Source organism: Columba livia, chromosome 3 (assembly GCF_036013475.1).
Source record: "Columba livia isolate bColLiv1 breed racing homer chromosome 3, bColLiv1.pat.W.v2, whole genome shotgun sequence".
Classification (NCBI taxonomy): Eukaryota; Metazoa; Chordata; class Aves; order Columbiformes; family Columbidae; genus Columba; species Columba livia.
The window spans coordinates 39,491,815-39,511,414 of NC_088604.1; the positions used below are offsets into that span (position 1 = coordinate 39,491,815).

The 19,600-nt window shown below is 36.7% G+C and overlaps 1 protein-coding gene across 9 annotated transcripts in view; it reads right to left on the reverse strand.

The window, feature by feature from the left end:
* Window positions 1–602: 602 nt before the first annotated feature.
* The window catches only part of MAP3K7 (mitogen-activated protein kinase kinase kinase 7), a 51,016-nt gene continuing 32,018 nt past the window's right edge, over window positions 603–19,600 (reverse strand). For 4 of the 9 annotated variants that reach the window (XM_065056514.1, XM_065056516.1, XM_065056518.1 and 1 more), the window contains 5 exons: window positions 15,382–15,449; window positions 9,269–9,377; window positions 6,406–6,467; window positions 5,740–5,855; window positions 603–3,754 (listed from right to left, as the gene is read on the reverse strand). In XM_065056514.1, coding sequence (XP_064912586.1) covers window positions 3,574–3,754; window positions 5,740–5,855; window positions 6,406–6,467; window positions 9,269–9,377; window positions 15,382–15,449 — 536 coding nt within the window. In that variant the 3' untranslated portion in view covers window positions 603–3,573. Of the gene's footprint in view, window positions 3,755–5,739; window positions 5,856–6,405; window positions 6,468–7,291; window positions 7,379–9,268; window positions 9,378–15,381; window positions 15,450–15,657; window positions 18,918–19,600 lie in introns of those variants that run through there. The other 5 variants (XM_065056515.1, XM_065056517.1, XM_065056520.1 and 2 more) reach the window with 3 other exon arrangements.

Consider the following 19,600-nt stretch of genomic DNA (forward strand, 5'->3'; position numbering starts at 1 on the left):
TGTGTATACATGTGCGTATACATGCACACAAGCTTACTTTCCTAAGATCCTCCTCTTCAACCAGTTCACCACAGGGAAATCTGCATTTCGAGAGGTGGAGTGTGCTGCACTTTTTTTTGCCCACATCCTTTTAAACTTTCCTGCAGGTTTGAGCGGGCCACCTGAAACGGCCGCATTGTTCCAAACAGTTCGAGCAGATCTGAAGCAAGACTCTGTGTTCTTCATAGGCAGGGAACGGTTCAGGGGTTGTTTCTGTCTGTGGTACGGCAACAGAAACTCTCAGGCAGTAAAATCCATTATGAACAAAATAGAGAAGTTCCAGGGAATGCAATCTGTCTGAGCTGAACAACAGAAGACCAGCGCTAATCATTTTGCGGAACACCTGTGTGAAAGATGTGGCATTCTTAAAATATCTTGACGTTCAGTTATGAGCGGGACTATTCATGCCACATCCTACTTCTGCACGCAGGAAGGGAAGAGCTAATAGCAGAAGAATTTTCTTTCGGCAGTGGGAACAACTGCATGGTGACTATCCCCCACCCCTTCTGGGATTCCATCGGAGATCAAGGATGCCCTGGCAAGTGTTGGGGTATTACTACATGTTTGTGGAAGTCTCAGCTTTTATTCATTAGATTCCTGACAACGCAATAAAACCCTGTAGCAGAAAGCCACACTGCTCATTCCTGAATCATATGAAATCATTCACCAATTTATGTACAAGTTTTGAATTACAATCTTCAACTTCTCATCAGAAAAAACCCAAAAAGGCTAAAAAAAGCATTTTTGGTAGAACTGCACAGTGTACAGAAGCATACTTTCAATTACACAGTATCTTACAGAACACATACTGTAACAAAAAGCAGAGCCTGTTACCTTTTCTGAGAAGGCAGTGCCCAGACAAAACTAGATGTTTAACCTCCATTATTAGAGGAATAGCTTTAACTGGATAAAAGAGTACATGAAAAAAATCCCGAACACTCCAGACAGTTGAACAGAAAAATAAAAATACGTTTGTAAACAACTTTAAAACAAGAGCCTTATGAAAATAATAAAGGTCACTAGAAGTTAAGCTGTTAAACTCTTTTTATCCAAAACCACTATATTCTATCCTTACAGGTGTTTTTTAAATGATAACACAGATTTTGCCACACAGAACACCGCACTGAAGAAATCTGCGCACATACTTCTTAAATTTTTGCTGGAAGAAAGGGACAATTGGAAGGCAAAAGGTCAAACTCCAAATTCCCTTTGTAAGTTACAAGAACAATATAACCCAACTGTTGAATGGAGCCGAGTTCAACGGTGCATGGAAGCAGAGCACTTATATTACGATCTGAGACCCTTTTTAATGTAAACCCTGAAAAGTCAGAAGCAACTGTTAGAACAGACTTTTGTATCATGTACCATTAAGTTAGCATTGCACTCACTATTCAAACTTCGCCATAAAGCAACTTCTCATATAAAATACTGATTTACCTTAAGTGTATCTGTTTGATGACAAGGCAAAGTGTAAAAACTGTCCTGGGAAATGATTTTGTGTATGTAATTATCAACCATGCATCTGAAGTTGAGCATTAGTATTTTATGCTGCTCTACTTCATGCTTCAGCATATGCCAAGCAAGCTGCTGATCACAGAACATGCCCATTTCGGTAGATGGACAGATGTATGTGAACAGCAATGCTTTGGATAACTTGTGCTATTCCTAATACTACAGTTATTTTCTCTGCCAATTACATTTTGCTATAAATATGTGTGCCCTTAAGTTGATCCCAATATCAGTTTCAGCTAACTAATCAAATTATCTGCTAAGGTTCTGGGAATGATAACCCTTCCTTTATTTAAATAAAACGAGGGAAGGGTTTGTAACTCCCAAAGGTTTGCCAACAACAGACTGATTTTCAAGACAGGATGACACCGTTCAGTAAACGGTTTGTCACCTTTGTTGTTCACAGATAAGCACAATAACATTAATGCTAGTTGTCAGGTAGGCAGGAAGGGAAAAACCCTGTGAGGTTTTTACCCTTAATGTTTTTCCAAGTTCTTCTCATTAGCTCTTATGAATAATTACTCCTTTGAAATTAGGATAACTCAAATTTCAGATTAGTTCTCTTTTATTTTGAGGGTTCAGCAGCTAAACTTCAGTTTTCTATTTTCCTTTTGTAAAAGAATGTTATTAAAACCCTGCCCAAAACTGAGTACACCAAGAGCTTATGTAAGGAATAATTTCTCATTATATTTGTAAGTGCCTTATTTTTGTACCAGTTGAAAGTTACTTCATAATCCAAATAATCAATCTGCAATGTAAACAAGTAGCTATTTTCTCCCACGTAATAATGGTAAATAATGACACTGATTGATCATTACACATTCTGCTTGAGTTCATTAAATGCAATTCTTTAGTCACAAAGGCAGCAGGCATTCTGTGACGGACTTCCTTTGAACCATGTTCAAATGAGTGGAATAACTGAGATTCCTGATGAAGATTTAAGCCATTTCCTTCATTTTTTTAATAGCTTCCGCTATTTGCATACTCAACTCCATTTTATAATTCGCTATTTAAAATCAATTCATTTCCCCAAACCTTTTCTTCCCTATCTAAAACAAACTTATTTACATTTATGGTAAACGGTTTTCAGCAAATAAGTTGTAAGAAAAAAACCCAAAAATCCAAGAGGTGGTATGAAGGGAGCAAGTATTCCAACTTTTGTATTGCTCTGCATTCTGAATTTCCTTCCAAAGGACAAAAGGGACAAAAGCTTTAAAGGTTTAAAACACAGTTTCATACGTTTCTCTGTTTTATATAAGGGACCAACTTTGCCCAGTGAATTACCTTCAGAACTTCTGCCCAGCAACTAAATGAAATTGCAGGTCATTCCCCCGAGAAAGTAAAGAAAATACAGCCTTTTACTTCAAATATTTTATGAATCCAAGATTACAAGAAATGCATTAGTCAAAATGCAGGGCTATCAAGCACTGAACCAAGGATGCTGGCATCAGTTTGCCTACCATTTTGCATGTGGAAAAAATACACTATGTCTACAGGTAAAAGGCATCGCTAATGCACCACGAATGACTCTGGTCAAGTCAATGTAACTTCTGCAGTTTGGTGCTTGTTTAAGTCCTGCAAATAATTGTCGTATTAACAGTTTGAGATGAGACACTGGAACAAAACCATTCTTAAACAGGAAAGTTTTTGTTTTGCTCTTATTGAGGTAACACCAAAACCTAAAAATAAGATCTTACAATGTAGCAGCCACTTTAACACTTGTTAGGCCAGCCTTCACACCAGGAGCATGCATACAGCCACCGTCTGGCTTTCAACTGAGTGCCATTGGTTAACTCAAGCCACTGTTTCCTCACCTTATTCGATCAACCTGTTGAACTGGATGTCCACCATAGGAAAAAGGAAATTAAATGATGTTAAGTGTAGTAGACAAATACAGATCACAGCAAGAAGCTAACACTCATGAGTTGTCATAATAAGGGATAATAATAACAATAAAATAAAATTAAAAAAAAAAAAAAATCAGTCTTTTCTGTGCATATTTTTCATTTGAAAGGTCCCAGGAAATCATGATGTGCCTGGCCGTTTCTGTTGCTGATTTCTGATGACCTCTAATTGTTTTTTGCATTGTTGATAGTAAGTTGAGAGACTTTTGTTTTCATCTAACAGCTTTTTATGTTCTTGTACCAGACGGGATGTGTTTTGCTGGTCTTTCTCATCCTGGTCCAGTTCTGCTATTAGTTCTTGTCTAAAATTAAAAAAAAAATAAAAATTTGTCATTTACAATCTACTTTGATTTGTGTGTATATGACTGCATATATTTCAAATCAGTATCTGATTATCTGTCTGAACTCATGGCTGGTGATATTTTGTGCAAAAAAAAAGTTGCCCACAACAAAAAAAAATCTTATTCTTTACTGTATTCTGGGGAAAAATTACCTTCCAAATCCAATTCACATTTAAGCTTTAAAATAGCTGCAAGCCATAGCCTCGATCTCTAAAACTGTCCCTTATATAATGTATTTCAGACATAGCTCCACAGGTCACAGTAAAATATCTAAGGATCCACACAGAATTTCATAAATATATTAAACTCTTATTTTGCTTAACAATATGTACATTTAAAAACTCAAAAGACAACTTAAGACACAAGATTGCAATAATTCTGGTACATTTTAGTAAAGTGCTGTTCTCTTATGGACTTGAACTTCTTAAAGAAGTGGAAAGGCAGAATCAAGCAAATTATTTTTGTAACTGCCACCACTTAACTTATGCCATAAGTGTTCAATATGCTTTTTACCAACAATTTTAAAGGAACAAACACACTGATAAACTTGCTATAAATTATCCAGCAAAACTGATGTAGCAGTTTGTTTTTCTATTTGTTTATGAGGTGACAAAAAGGCAAGCTGCCAGCAATATTTTAGCAACAAAATAGTAGAGGAGAAAGTTCATGTTAATTAATTGTTGCCATATGGTTTATAATTACAGTTAAAGAAAATTTAATCATTCATTAAAGGCTGAATTAATAACTACCTTAACCAGCATTAAATTCATCAACCACAATACTATTTTTTGTTTTAACATCCATGTGCAATTATGTTCTAAGAAAAAAACAGTTTGGGAGAAATGTGTATGCAGACTTATCAGAAAAAAAGATAAAGTAGGAAGCTAAAGGTACAGAATTAACAGTCTTAAAACAGAAACACATTTTTATGTAATCTATTGACATTTAGAGACAACAAAAACAAAACCAAAATTACTATCTTCATACTAGCTTCAGCATCTCCTCACAAAGTCTAAAAATTCTAGTTGCACTTGAAAAAAAATTGGTCTCTGGATGCTAAACCAGAAGTGAATAGATGACAGGAAGTCAAGCTTACAGTAGCTTTTTTCCCCCCATTCTGTATGCTATTTCTACTGTACAAGAGGTTTATACACACATTTTTCTCATTAGCTATTCTACAAACACCAAGGGCAAGCTCTAATTAACAGCTGTTGCCTGCAGTGGGTAACACGCTGGTTCCTTGGTGTAGCACAGGAGCGTATGTGGCCTCTCAGACCTGCTCCCCAGCGTCAGGAAACAGAAATGCTGAGATGCAGAACACAAGAGAACGTATTGCAAACCGAAGTTCTGAATGAGTAATAACTTTGGCCCTCATCCAACAATACGTGCAGTTACAACGTAAGAGGAAAGCATTTATTTCTAGTGCATGAGGATAATGGCTTTCAAGCACTAGGTCCTAAACCCCTGGTAGAAAAACACAAGATGTGTGTTGATAATACTGTTGTAAATTTGACGCTTGACAAAAGTCAGACATGAGATAAAAACTAACTGCCAAATGAGTAACATTGACATATTAGTCAAAGTTCCATAATCCATTATCCAAAAGATTATCTACACGTTACAACTGAAAATCTTTTACTGGACAGTGTTGGAATCAAAATTCCAAGGCTCCTCAACAGTCCAGGTCTTTTACTTGAGACGATACAAGTACACATTATTAGTATGTCACACACAAATGTGCCACACACATTAAAGTAGGACTTGTCCAGATATTGATTAATACCTTCAATTACCTGCTCTGGATATCTCACCTGCATTGAGCAGCTCAGTATTTTTGAGATTAAGGCTGGAAAATATTTATGCTCTGTGAAATGTTACTTCATAAAGCCAGAAATAATAGTCACAGAGAACAGAAGAACAGAAAAGGTTAAACACATTTCACTTACTTCCTCTGCAACAGCAATGCAATTTCTGTCTGAACTTTCATATATTCCTGTGCCATTTTGCAGTGCTGTTCAAACACAGCCATAGATTCTTTGGAGTTTGGGCATGGTGCTAGAGGCTGAAAATAAATCAGACATGTTAAAAACTAATGAACTGATATGTTAGTATAAAGTGTGCTAGAATGTCTCTGCAGTGTATTTATAATGCCTTTTAAAAACCAGTAAGGTTTTAAAAATAAGTGTTAAACCATGCCCTGGAAAATGTCACTGCACTGACATCCAAGTTGACTCAAACCTCAAAGCTGCAGTTATTAATCTGATATTCTCTCTGTCACAAAAATCAAAGTAGCATTTAGTCCCCCACACAACAAATGAAGTGAATGCAACAATTTAACCCAGTAACAGACAAGCAAATAATGCCTTATTTTGACAGTCAAACTCCACTTACATTTGGCTTTACAGATCGTGTTTCCCAGGACTTGTTTTTAATAGCTTGATCAAATCTGAGTCAACCAATCTCAGATTACATAATATGTTTTTTTAGCCTTAGTCAAAAGTTAGACTGAATACAAACACAGGTAAATATGTAGCACTATATTTTACAGCCCAAAACTCACACATTGGAATGAAATGCAAGATAAAGAAACTAATAAAGCATATATTTATTACCTGCAACTGATGATCTAATGTAAGATATGCCATTGGGATGGAGTTATCTGACCCATTGGTCTCTGTAACAATACCAAGAAAATATTAATGTATTTTCAGAGTTAATTCTATTCTTATCGGGCAAAACCAAGAATTCTAAGTCATTTCACAATACACAATTGAATGTGGAAAGGCAAATGGAATTAGCAGCGTTCCAATCCCAAGGCAGACGAATCATTTTGTTTTTCTGATAAAATTAAGAACTTCAAATGACGGCGTATCACACCAAGAAGAAATAAGTATTAAGGGTATCATCCTACACTTCTAGAATCCATGTAGCAGCATACAGATTTTAAAAAAACTATTTTTGTACAGTTTGCAATCACATTGTCTATTTATAAAAAAGTTGCCATTTCATTCTTGTTTATGAAGGATCAGCCAGCCAGCCCATGCATCTAATGATTTTAAAATTAGAAGCTGTGCAAACCAGCTCTGCCAAAATAAAATAAGCACAACCTCCTGCGCAGTTTTGAAACCTGCTCCCAGTGAGGTCTCTAAGTATGTTCCTCACAACATGCACTCGAGCATCTCCTCTGTTCTGCAGAGATACTTTGTGGGTAGCAAGGAACCCAACAACCAACCTATCTCCTGGGCTGGGCTGCTGTCTTCTTAGACTGCAGTTACTCTGGATTTCTCTAGTGCTTTCATTCCAGATTTAACATGTTTCTGAATGCTTACAGGTCCTATCTTTTGGTAGCCCACAATCTGGGGATCGCAAGGTTACTGTTAAGCTTTAAGAGACACAGGAGTAAAGACACATGGAGAAACTACTGATTTTATAGCTGCATTATTGCTACTAGAGGATTATATGGAGGAGGGTAGGTGGGAAAAAAAAGGGGCTGCTTACCCATACCCCAAAAGCACCTGCCACAGAGTAGTCGTGGTAGAGAAACTAAGGTGTTGCCCTCAAAGACTATGCTATCTCCAAGAGCAGCTTCAAAAGGAAACAGAAATAAGAGGGTGGGAATGGAGAAAAAGTGGTTAAGTGTATGCTTGTAAGGAAACTGGAAGGTGGTTAAAAAAAAAAAAAAAAAGAGAAGAAAAAAACCCAACAACCCTAAAACCAGAGACTTAATCACCACAGTACCTTAAATGAGAACAATATAAAAAGCCCTTCCCTACCTTAGGCTATTGCCATATACGGAATACTGCTACAGCAACGAAATTATTGCAATGTTTCAAATACATCAATACATGCAAAATACTTCAGATCACATTCCTGAGCATTTCAGCACCGTGTCACCAAACTGCAGCTTTTCCTGTGACTGACCAGATCCAGCTGCATCCTCATTTTTTCATTTTACCTCATTAACTTAAAAAAATACCCTCTTTTACAGAAAAACAAAATTATTTCTTTCTTTAGAACTCCAAACCATTTTTTGTTCATGGACAGCATAAACCTGACAAGACAAAACATACATGTGGTACATTCTGTATTTACCAGAGTATAAGGTGAGGGATTTCTGTGGGCCAGACAACAGACCTGACTTTTAGCTCTAGTGCTGTGCTTCATTTAAGGCCAAAGACTTTGGACAAACTACCTTTGCACTGACATACACTCAGCAAATTTCAGTTCCCGATTAACTATTGATCGGGAAGAGCTTGCTTCTGTGTGAGGCGGCAATTCCCCTTAGTGCTCACTGCCTGAAGCAATTTAGGGCCCACTCAATACAAAAGAGGGCACAGGGTGGACTGTGGCAGTGGGCAAGGGCTTTGGGAAATGATGAGTGACAAGGCAGAGAGTGTGATTAGGCAACGTGACAATGGAAAGCAGAAAGTATGGAAGCAAAACAAAAGAGTATGTTGCCCTCCTTCCACTAAAACAGGGGGTGGGGAAAAGTACACATATTCCATACAGAATCACCTTATATTTGGTAAAATACAAGAGTGCATATTTATATATATATACATAAATACATGCTTGTGCAAGAGTCAGTTTTAATTTTGCAGTTGGTTACAAGAAAAGTATGAAAGAGTCTGATCAGCCACAGATGAAATGTATCACAAGGAAAAGATTTCAGAATATGAGGCACCCTGAGGTACCAGCTTGAGACTAAGTTTAAGATTCAACATGTACATTTTGGTAACAAAAATGTAGTTTTTACTTATATTCTAAAAAGCAATTTGGGGGAATCCATAGTTTTCATGCAGCCCAGTATTGGTTCTTTTCATAATGGAGTGCATTATGACTTTTAAAATTGAATTCAACTATTAAATCATGTTCAATCTAAATTCTATTTCATAATAAAAGAACAGTGATGCTACAACAGAAATATTTACAAGACTTCTTCAGACACTCATTAGTTCATTTGAAAACTGTAAGATTGTGTGCAGATGTACATTCTGCATAAGCAAAATTACACAGATAAAAAAATAATTGTATTTCAGCTGATACTCACCTACATAGCATCATTCCACATGTCAGAGCAATGAAAGCTTTAATTGTGCATTCATAATACAAATGCACAAGACTAGAATACTCTAAAATGTCCATTTCCATAATTCCCCAAAACCACACCACAGTAAAAAACTGGTGCTGAAAGATCTGCATTAAATACTACTATCACTGCATCTGTATGGCACTTTCTTACAAGCAAAATACTTACAAGTTTATGTAACTTAATATAATCTATATCAAAAAGTTCTTTAAGCCAGTGTGCAAAACAAAGCAGTAACATAATGATTTAATCTAAGCAGAACTGAAATGGACTGTGATTTTCACTGCTTAATTTTGTTAAAGTCTAGGTACACATCCCACACCATAATAAAATCAATATTTTCCATTTTTTATAAGCAATAAGTTAACTAACGAACAAAGGATTACCTGCATCATCAGGTGTCCATGGATTACGAGCTGGCTTTTCAGAGGTTGGTCCCGATGGAGTGATCATTCTTACACTAGGACTAGATGATCTACTGCTGTTTCTACTCTCCTGAAATTATAAAAGAAAACAAAATAAAATTACAAGAAAAGTTAACAGAAGATTTTTTCAAAAGTTCATTTTAAAGAACATTATTCAAAAGAAAAATACATGTGAAGAAACCTGAACCTATAATCCTTCCAAATACCTTCCTCCCCAAGCTTTTACTCTGATGTCTCTCCAGACCGTCTGATAAACTTTACATACATTACAGTGATAATTTCATCCCCATTTCTACTCTACCATTACCATATAAAAAGAAATGGACATAATTTGACTATTCAGTGTAATAAAAAGCAGCACTCAACAATACATTCAAGACCTTTATACAAAAGCGTGACAGTATGTCTAGTAATTTTCATACCACCATTCAGTGAAATAACATAAGGAAGAAATAAAGTTTGTTTCGAATATTTAATCAATGGATGAGATGACATTCAGCTAATGGAATGCAGCTTAGTAACTGCACTGGCCTGGGGTGTATTAATCTAGTTTTCTTATGGTTCTTATGTTAACTCAGGTTATGTGATTCATATTCAGAAAACATGAAAACAGTGCTTCATCAAAAAGGATCAATCAATTAAACCAAAGCAACTAGAAAACTAGTACATCTCTCACAAAGCAAATTAAGAACTAAAGCAAAATTCTGCAGGAAGTTCCCATATAAACAGCTTTACACCTCCAATCCTTTTGTTTACCAAAGTGCAAAAACATAATGCAGACTTCATTATTCTACTGAACTTCTTTTTCAGAATTATTATTTGCACTACATATTCTTGTATTTCATATAGACCCTCACTGACATAAAATTAACACACTACAGGACTTAAGACCATAAACCCCAGCAAGTTTTGCAGGAAAAAAAATGAAGTATACAACCATTTTCAATGTGGTGTATTTATCACAAAGTAATTAAATGTCCCTATTTTTCAAAAGAAGCACTTGAATATATATCACCTGAAAACTATTTCTTTATGACCCTAATTTCCAAATATCATAATTTAATTTTTAAAAGCCAGGATTTCCGTCAGTCAAGTAACAATCCAGAGTAACAAGATTCTGAACACAGAAATATCCATTAGTTCAACTGCATTATGTTTCTCCTGTAATTGCTTCAGTTCAAGAGGCTAGGAGAGCATACTGTTAAATTGCACACATGAGACCTGTAATGGTAAATGCCCATGCTTTCTAAAATGAAACATCCTTTAAAGAACAATAGTTCAAGTCTGCTGGGTACAACAGGGAAGTCAAACACAGCTCAATTATTAGTTGAAAAACTGTTTAAAAAGCAAACCTTATCTTGCAGCACTTAACACTGTTCCTATGCTGAACATTTCAGTCTTACTTGCTTAAGCAATGGAAAAATGTTTGCAAAAGAAGTAGGTAGCTTTAGTGCAAGTAATTATTAATTAAAAAATTAAATTTATTTTACATGTAATTATATTGTTGCTTAAGCTGTCTAATTTTCACAAATTATTTCAGTCTTCAGATGTTGAAGAAACTCATATGAGAGTACATTCTGCCCTGTCAAAGGAAGTATATTCATAAACAGAGAACAACATGAAACTTTGTAAGAACAAAGGAATTGCTAAACTGGGACCAACATTTATCTGTGAGCCTTGTATTTCTTCATGCAAGCGGCATTAACAGCAGTAGTTTCATTTTTACTAACCATTTAGTGTCTTATGGCAGTAACCAGGATCAGGACAATAAACTACTGTACAAATAATCCGATGGATTATATTATCAGGATGACGGCATCAGACATTCTGAAAAAGCTTTAGTGTCGGAGTCTTTGTTGACATTAAGCAAGGTTTAACTTGCTGAGCTTACTGTCAGTGTCCTCAGATATGAACGCTAAACACACCCTGACGTGCGAGGTCAAAAGACAGAGCAAGTGCTTTTCACAGTAAGTCCTTTAAGAAGAAAGAGATGTGCTGAGTATCTACAGTTGATAGAAAAGGGCACCTGAGAAGTACTCGAGGTACAGTAACTTCTCAATGCTGTACCACATTGCTTGCTGTACCAGATTGTTTTCATCCATCAACAGAAAAAACCAACCAAACAACATTTCCTTGACAGTGTTGTTCAGACAAAATTACTAGGGAGAAATGAAGGATTCGTATCTGAAGCGTATCAAAAAAAGCATTACAAGGGAAGTTCCCCAAACTGAACACCTGTTAGATTATAGCATTATAGATTATTAGGCCTCCTGGACACTAGATCCTCTGACAGGTAAGCCGATGACTGCTCTCTAGCAATGAGTTTCTGCTCCCCTTTCAACAGGGATCCCTTCATCCTTGTTTCCTCCAGGTATCTCACTGCACTCAACAGACTTGTCACTCGGTTACTCTCAAATCAGGCCTGAAAAGGTGGTGTGCTCTAAGGAATAATCCCCCCCCCCCCAAGCTTAATTTAAATGGACAACCCAATTTAAAGTAGTCATTGTTACTAGCCCTATCTCCTCATTCACGGATTTTATCTTGCTGCAAGAGGGGAGGACCAATTTCACAATCTCACGGACAGAATGATTCACCTATATAATAGCAGATCTCACAAATTATCACACTTAGCCTGCATGCATGTGAACACATACATTCTGACCTTGCTTCTCAACTGTTCAATATAGTACAAGGTTTTCTTTAATATATTAATTTTTTTCTACTTCAAAGTCAACTGTAGTAACTCTAAGGCCCAGCAACAGTTGTTTAAAAAAAAAAAAGGTTTTTAAGAGGGAGGTAGTTTTGATATTATGATAGCACTGTGAGGGAACTATGATGTACCAAAACAAGCAATCCAATAAAATATACATAGGCAAGGACACCTCACTACCTCACTAGACACCTGATCACAACCTGAAGTTCCTGAGTGATTATGCCCAATATATTTCTCAGTCTATCTGTGTAAAATATCAAATTCTACAAAGATTCTGTCCTGTGTAAAGAGCCCCTGAAAGTTTTTATGGCTGCAGTTCAGAGCCTGCACATCTGTTTCTGTGTTCCAAGTGTTCAGGCAAGAGCAGCAGTGCTGGACAGACAGCACCATACAATATTTTAAAATGCACGTAGAGGAAAATGAAGAATCAGTTCTGTGCAAAAAAACCAAAAAACATGGAAAAATGAATAGAGCATCATGATATATGCATGGAAACAGATGGAAATGTAGCATTTGACGGTACAGAGAGAGTTGCATCAGTGCTTCTCTTGTCACTTGGAGTAAGGCCAGTCTAAGGTCACCAAGCACCAGAGAAATCTGAGAAAAAGCAGATTAAACACATGTTCTCAACACCAAACCACTTCAACAACTGATCCAATGATGGAAAAGTCTTTGGCTTAGTATATCTTCTAATTTAAACTGTTGATATAAAAAGGTCAGTTGAGTAGTAAAATCATCTGCAAAGCACTATTACTGTCTGCTGTTGATAACCTCAGTAAAAGCAATACCCAAAATGCTTTAAGTGTCTCAACAAAATAAAAATAATCATCAGCCATACAAACTACATGAAAATTCTACCAGTACAGAGAAAGAAAATATACATACAATCATAAAACATAAAAGGTGGTCAGATTAAAACAGACAAGCATTAAGCAGGAAGACAAGAGTCTTGGTCTACCCTTTCTGTCAAGCACCCCAAACTTTAGTATAGTAGTCATTATCAAGTCCAGTGTTTTCCTTCACCTTAACAAAAAAATCCATTCTGAATTGGAAAAACCGTCCTAATTAGAAAAAATACAGTCATAACAAAATCATTTGCTATTGACAGAGTGGCAGGTATCAGGAAAAACTTGTATAATAAAAAGATTTTTTTAATCAACTTTACTCTGTCCAATGACACAATTAAAAAAAAGGCAAGACTGTGATAATCTTTCAATTTTGAGTGGCACAGGGGCTCACCAGGGCTGGGAGCGGAGGCACACAGTGCCACAGCAGCTCGGTGACGAAGGCTGCGCCGCAGGGCGGGTGTACGAGAGATGGAATGTGGGGAAGAAGGATGTTGGCAATGAAGAGAGGGAGGGGGAAGGGGATTCCAACATTAGGAAGGATCACCTATCTATGGTATAATGCATATGGGGAGATATGATAAACTGACCAGAACTACACGAGTCACAGGTGTTTTTTCTGCTTTGGCTGGTAGATTGCTTGTATGGATAGCAGTCCAAGATTTTTAATGTAAATTCAAAGCAGTAAGGTCCAGAGCTACAGAAACCCATAAAGAGTAATTTTAAGTCTTTTGCAATAATTACACTCTGCTTGCTTTTTTCATTGCTTTCAGATTGTTTTTTTAAAAATAATATACAGTATGTATGTCAAAAGTTGTTGTTAATTTCAGCAGACTTTTCTTTCTCACACCAAAATGGGGATGAAAATTAACTATTTGTTTACATGGACAGTGCAAAAATTTATTCCAAAGTGAATTTTTCACACCTGTTAAAATATTATGTTTTCCAGATTTTATCATAACCTTTCCAAAAACTGCAAGATAGAAGCAGACAATTGTAATTCTTCCACTTGGATTTCCAAATATGTACACTATTTGAAACAAGAAAGTAAAATGCAGTTCTGGTATTTCTGTAGACCCCTATCAGAAATTGGGGAGGTAAACAAAAAAACCCATTTCTGTAACCCCCACCCCTGATCAAAAAGACAATTTAGCTACAACAACCTTACAAGCAGTAGCACAGCTTTCAAATAAAGGTTTTATAATAGTTATTAGATATGAAGAAAACGCTGAAATTCTATGTTTTCAAATATGTATCATTCCTTAAAATGAGCAGAATGAAAAATTTTAAATACAAAAGCTATAATTAAATATATTTATACATCAGTCAGTGCAATTTGATACTGATGTACTGTCACAATTTTTCCCAAGTCTTGCATAATTTTAGTTCCACAATTAAGGAATAGGCTAATCTATTCCTTTATTAAATTTTGCAGATTCATTTCTTTCTTAAAAAAACCTACCAACTGTGAAGATATTAGGATGGATTTAAGAGTAATTCCAATAATTTCTGATAGATATCCAGAATCAATTCTGTTAGTAATACCTGCGGAATTGATGAGGTTTCTGTGGCTTAGCACACGCCATGGAATTGAAGGAGGATCAAATGTTGACCTCCCTGATAAATACACAACCCTGAAATTACCACCTATTTTAGATTACTGCAGTAGGCTGTTTGATATGGAAACCTGTTTCATCTGATAAATGTGCTAAACTCTGTTTTCCCACATCCAAATAATAGTAGAGATTTCAGAATTGCAAGTTCACACTAACGATGAAATAGCCTCCATGAATTACTGAAAAAGACAATGAAGCAATTAAAACCACAAAATAAACATATCCAAACGTAGCATTAGCTGTACTTTTCTCATTTAAGATATTCTTAGTTTAATTTAAATTTTATGTAGCATACCACCGTGTCTGTTACCATGGCACTTACAAGACCAGATAAAAATCCTTGGTATTATAAAATACCTTATTGAGACAGCCTTCATTTTAAACAAAACTTTGTGATAGCACCCTCCTGTAAACCTTTCACAAGAAATGGAGTGATACTACTCTAAGTATTCAGGATTCAGAGATTACTAATAAAGACATTTATAATACTGTGGCACAAGCTTTTCATTTTTATGCAGCACGTGAGCCTAATGTATGTATAACTGCTTCAGACAATCAGAAGTAGTAATTACAATTCTTTTCTATGTGTAGAGAGATGAAAAGGATTTCCTGTATGACATCTGCCCCCAGCCAAATTAAATGGTACACAAAAACTATGTGTACATAAAAGTGACAAATGCTGCATGAGCTATACACAAAACACTTATCACCTAGAGCTCATTCATAGACTGTCTACCCTCAAGGAATCTAATTTAAATGCAATACAGATGCCACCACAGCCTGCCAAGCTTCCACATCATTTCTATGAAAGCATCAAAGGTGAAGGTTTCCAGACCAAGTTTCCCTGTACAGATTCGGTGTTCACTTTACTGAAAGATAAAGAGACGAGAAAGATGTTACCTGACTGGACTCTGTTCCAGCAACACTAAGATCTTGAATGGATCTGCGCCTCTGCTGTCCGTTTCCTGCTGGGAAAAAAACAAAACAAAAACAAACCAGTGAAATCTATTCAGAACAAAATAAGAAGGGTGCGACTGTTGCAAAGGAGCTTGGAATTTGTACAAATCCACAGAGAGAAAGTGAGAGAGGGGGAGAGAGAGACAGCTGCAGAATTTTAACTCAAAACATGCTGGCCTGTCAACAAAAAGTACACCCTAATACAATAACCACTCCTACCACATGAATTGCTGCTGCACTCTACTCCACCATCTTCTGTCACATGTATTTGATCAGGCTTAGTACTCAGGGCAGGAGCTGATGACGACAACTATTTCAAGTGCGTTACGTTATGGGGATTTCTAAAAGCTAGACGGCGAAGATAACAGGCTGCCAGCTTTAACCTGTTGCTCTTTGGCGCGCTCAAGGAACACGGCAAGGACTTCTGCCCGCGTGCCGCTCCCCGCCTGAAAATTTAGAAGTGAAAGTGCTTCCTTTTGGGCTTTGTCTCCTTCAGATGAACGGAACTATGTCCTGTTCTCATGCTCTGAGAAGTGTGAAAAGGGGACTGTTCAGCTAAATCACATCTCACCACCAACCTCCTGAACACAATGCTGTAATCTTTTCCTCCTCTCCTTCCACCTGTTAGCAATTATCCACCACTGACAGCTACATAAAACAGTTTAAATTTTAACACTGACACGCAATCAAAGGCATTTCCAGGAAACCAAGTCTCCTTAAAAATAAAAGGAGATTATGCAACGGAATCTCCCTGGCTACTTTGATTTTTATTACACTGATTGTTTATATTGCCTTTTGAGAGCAGGTCAGCTGTCCAAAAGGAAACACCAAATTGTCCCGAGTAACAGCTGACAATGCTCAAAATTCTTGGTCTTAGCTCCGCATTACGTAACTTTGCTACCGGAGGGGAGCATCTGAAACATGTCCTGCAGCCGCAGCCCCTCGCCCGCAGCACCCGCCAGCCCCGCTCCCTCCCAGGCATCCCATTTTTAACCTTTTAGATACTTCTCATTCAGCATCATCTCCTCCACATAACTCCATGGCCTATCTTGACAGGTGTTTTGATTTGCAACAGTTACTACAAAAACGTAAGACTATTTAATGTTGAATCAATACATTTAATGGTATCATACTTTAAATTTTTAAATAAGGGTATTATTACATGTAGGAACACGTTACCACAAAACAACAATAAAAAATTCTCAGTGTCACTTTACCATTTGTCATGACATCTTATAGTCTAACATTTATAGAAAGTACTACGAGAAACAAGCATGTAGGGAAATCAAGAAGCATTATAGAATGGGAATATATTCTTTACTCTGACTACACATTAATCTGAATTGCAATCTTGATCATTTGCTTCTGAAATTCAGGGGAAGTATATACTTACCTAAGCAACAATGGCTATATTATGTTTAATACTTCGATATTAGAGATCATGTGAATGACAAGTCTATGTCAAAATTTCTGAACTTGTTCACTTGCAGTGAACTTTTTCAATACCTAATCATTTAACAAACAAGATTATTCATTTAATAGAATTCTGTACTGTGGATACTTTATCTGGCTGTCACAGCTCATCTCAAGATATGGGCGATCCACCCACGGCTGATACAAAATTATGTGCACATTTCATTCAACAACACTGTTCTAAAATTAGCTCAGCTGAAATAGGCTTGCAAAAATATCTGAAATTCTAATTTCAGATTAGCAACATTCGTGAATTTAAAGAACCCAGCACATGTGTTGCTGAAATATTAGAACATGGCTGCCAAAATGTTAAAATAATCAGGGTGGGGTGCAAGAAAGCAAAGAAAATGCCTTGGGGGAGAAAGAGGGGCCAAAAGTGTTGTGTTGTAATAAAAGACACCTTTAAATGAAATATCTTCAAGTTAGTAGCATGAGGGAAGAGCAAGCTCTACTAGGCAATGCCATTTTAATTAGTGTAACTACTGCAGACATCTGGCAAATAGCTTGGACAAGGCTGAAAGAGACTACAAATCAACAAATACTTATTGCTCCAGATTCAAGACAAACGTGAATTGAAAAATGTAATATACAACATATAATCTTTATTTGAAATTATCAGTGCTACTTCTCTATGCTCTCCTCTTACAGTTTTGATCTTGTTCTTACCTCTACCTCCATTTAAAACTATTTTTTTCTCATTATAAAAACTAAGATTTATGTAAAAGCAAATAAGTTAACATACAGTAGCTTGATGTACTATGTCAGGATTACAATGGCTTATGGGATTTTAAGATTGAAAATCAAACATCACAAATATACTCCCTGGTCTCAAAAAACCCAATTTCTCATATTGTTATTTTCTAAACTGAAATTCAAAAGGTACAGGAAATTTCCATCATGTGCTGCCTCACATACTCAAGCAAAATCAAATTATACAACTTATTAAGGCTTTTGATCACCCCCCCAAGCATCCAGACCAGCTATGAACTCTTCTCCCTGCCCTTTAGCAGATACTTACGTCTCCTTTTACAGTCTCTTATTCACGCACAGTACTCTCTCTTCCTTACACACCTACAAGACCCAAACCTCCCTCACAGTATTGGATGATCAGTGGATGTAACAGGGCTAGAGGACGTTTTAAAGTTAAAACATCGACCTGAATTCCAGAAGAACAAAGTGATCTGAGGAGACAAGAGTGGGATTTCTGGTTTATACTGGTTTTAGAAGTAGATGAAAAAATTACAGACCTATAGAATCTAATTCCAATCCACTTTCTAAAGACACTCAACAAAATGTGTCTCTCTTGAGTAATCATTTATGCAGTGTAAATGCTATAAAAATCTGAATGCTGTGGCACAGTTTCAGATGACAAAATTACAAAGCCAAATGCACGCATGCTATATATATGGGATGTCTAATGTTGTCAGTGAAGAAAAGGCTGTACTTGAAGGTATATTTGCTAGATGCTGCTTGACTGGTTTGTAGCAAAAAGGTGTTCTTGATCATATTATACACTATACTTAGATTTTTCTTATTGTTTCTTTAAACATGTAACTACTTAAGCCTTTTATACTTGCTTGGGTTTTTGTTTTTCATAAAATGTTTTTATTTTTCATAAAATGTTGACACTTATTATATATATGCTATATATATTGTATATACTATAAATTTGAGAAGTAAAAATGGTCACTTCACTTGGATATCTGGTTGCAAGATACCACCACTGAAAACTACTTTGCCAGGTTGTTACACCAAAAAGGAACTAGTTGATCCATTTTTCAAGTTTTGTAAGCTTGTCACACAAAATAACATCTTAAATGAAAGATCTGTTCACCCTTATTTAAACATATTTAGACAGAAGAGCAAATATATATTAAAAGCTTCCACTTCTGCCAACATTCTACCTTCAATTGAAAAACACTTGTATTTCATGACCTCGGCAGCATAATCAGTTCACGGACGAAAAGCAGCCGAGGCAACACATTACAAAAACCCCAGTGACAGCAGATGTAGTACTCATACTTCTAAAATAGCCCTGCCCCAAAGCAGCTGACTCACGGTAACGCTCCTGCCCGCTGCGTCCCCTGCCTGCACTGCCTGCCCGCGGCCTCCCCTCGCTGGGTAGCAGCTGCCTCTCCATGTGCTCAGCAGAACCACCGGCAGCAGCACATGGTGGGTCGCAGGACAGAAGGGTTGCTCGCCCTGCAGACAGACGGACGTGCCCAGGGAAGTTTGGAGAAGCCAGGTACGTGGCAGAAATGCTAAGGAATGTAACGGGGCAGGATGGAGACTCATATGGAGACAATTTGGGTATTTCAGAAGTATATACTAGAAGGGGAAAAGTGTGTTAAGAGGCCAGGATTGAAATCCACATGCTGAGACAGTAAGGAAAGAGGTGAGAAATAGGCCATGTTATATTGTCTTTAAAAGAATAACCATGGTACTTTTGAATAACTGCTTTAAGTATACAGATAATTAGTTTACTGGGCAGATGATCACATCCCTGTCATGTAATGATTAATCTCTTTTTTCCAGCCCTATGATTCTTATGGGAAATCTGTTCTGATGACCAGAAAACCCATTAAAGCCCAGGCTTAAGTGCAGACAACTTATATCCTCTTTCCATTGTGCACATACTGTCTTTTAGCTTAAGTAGTGCTCTCTTCCTAGTCTTCAGCTGCAGATTCAT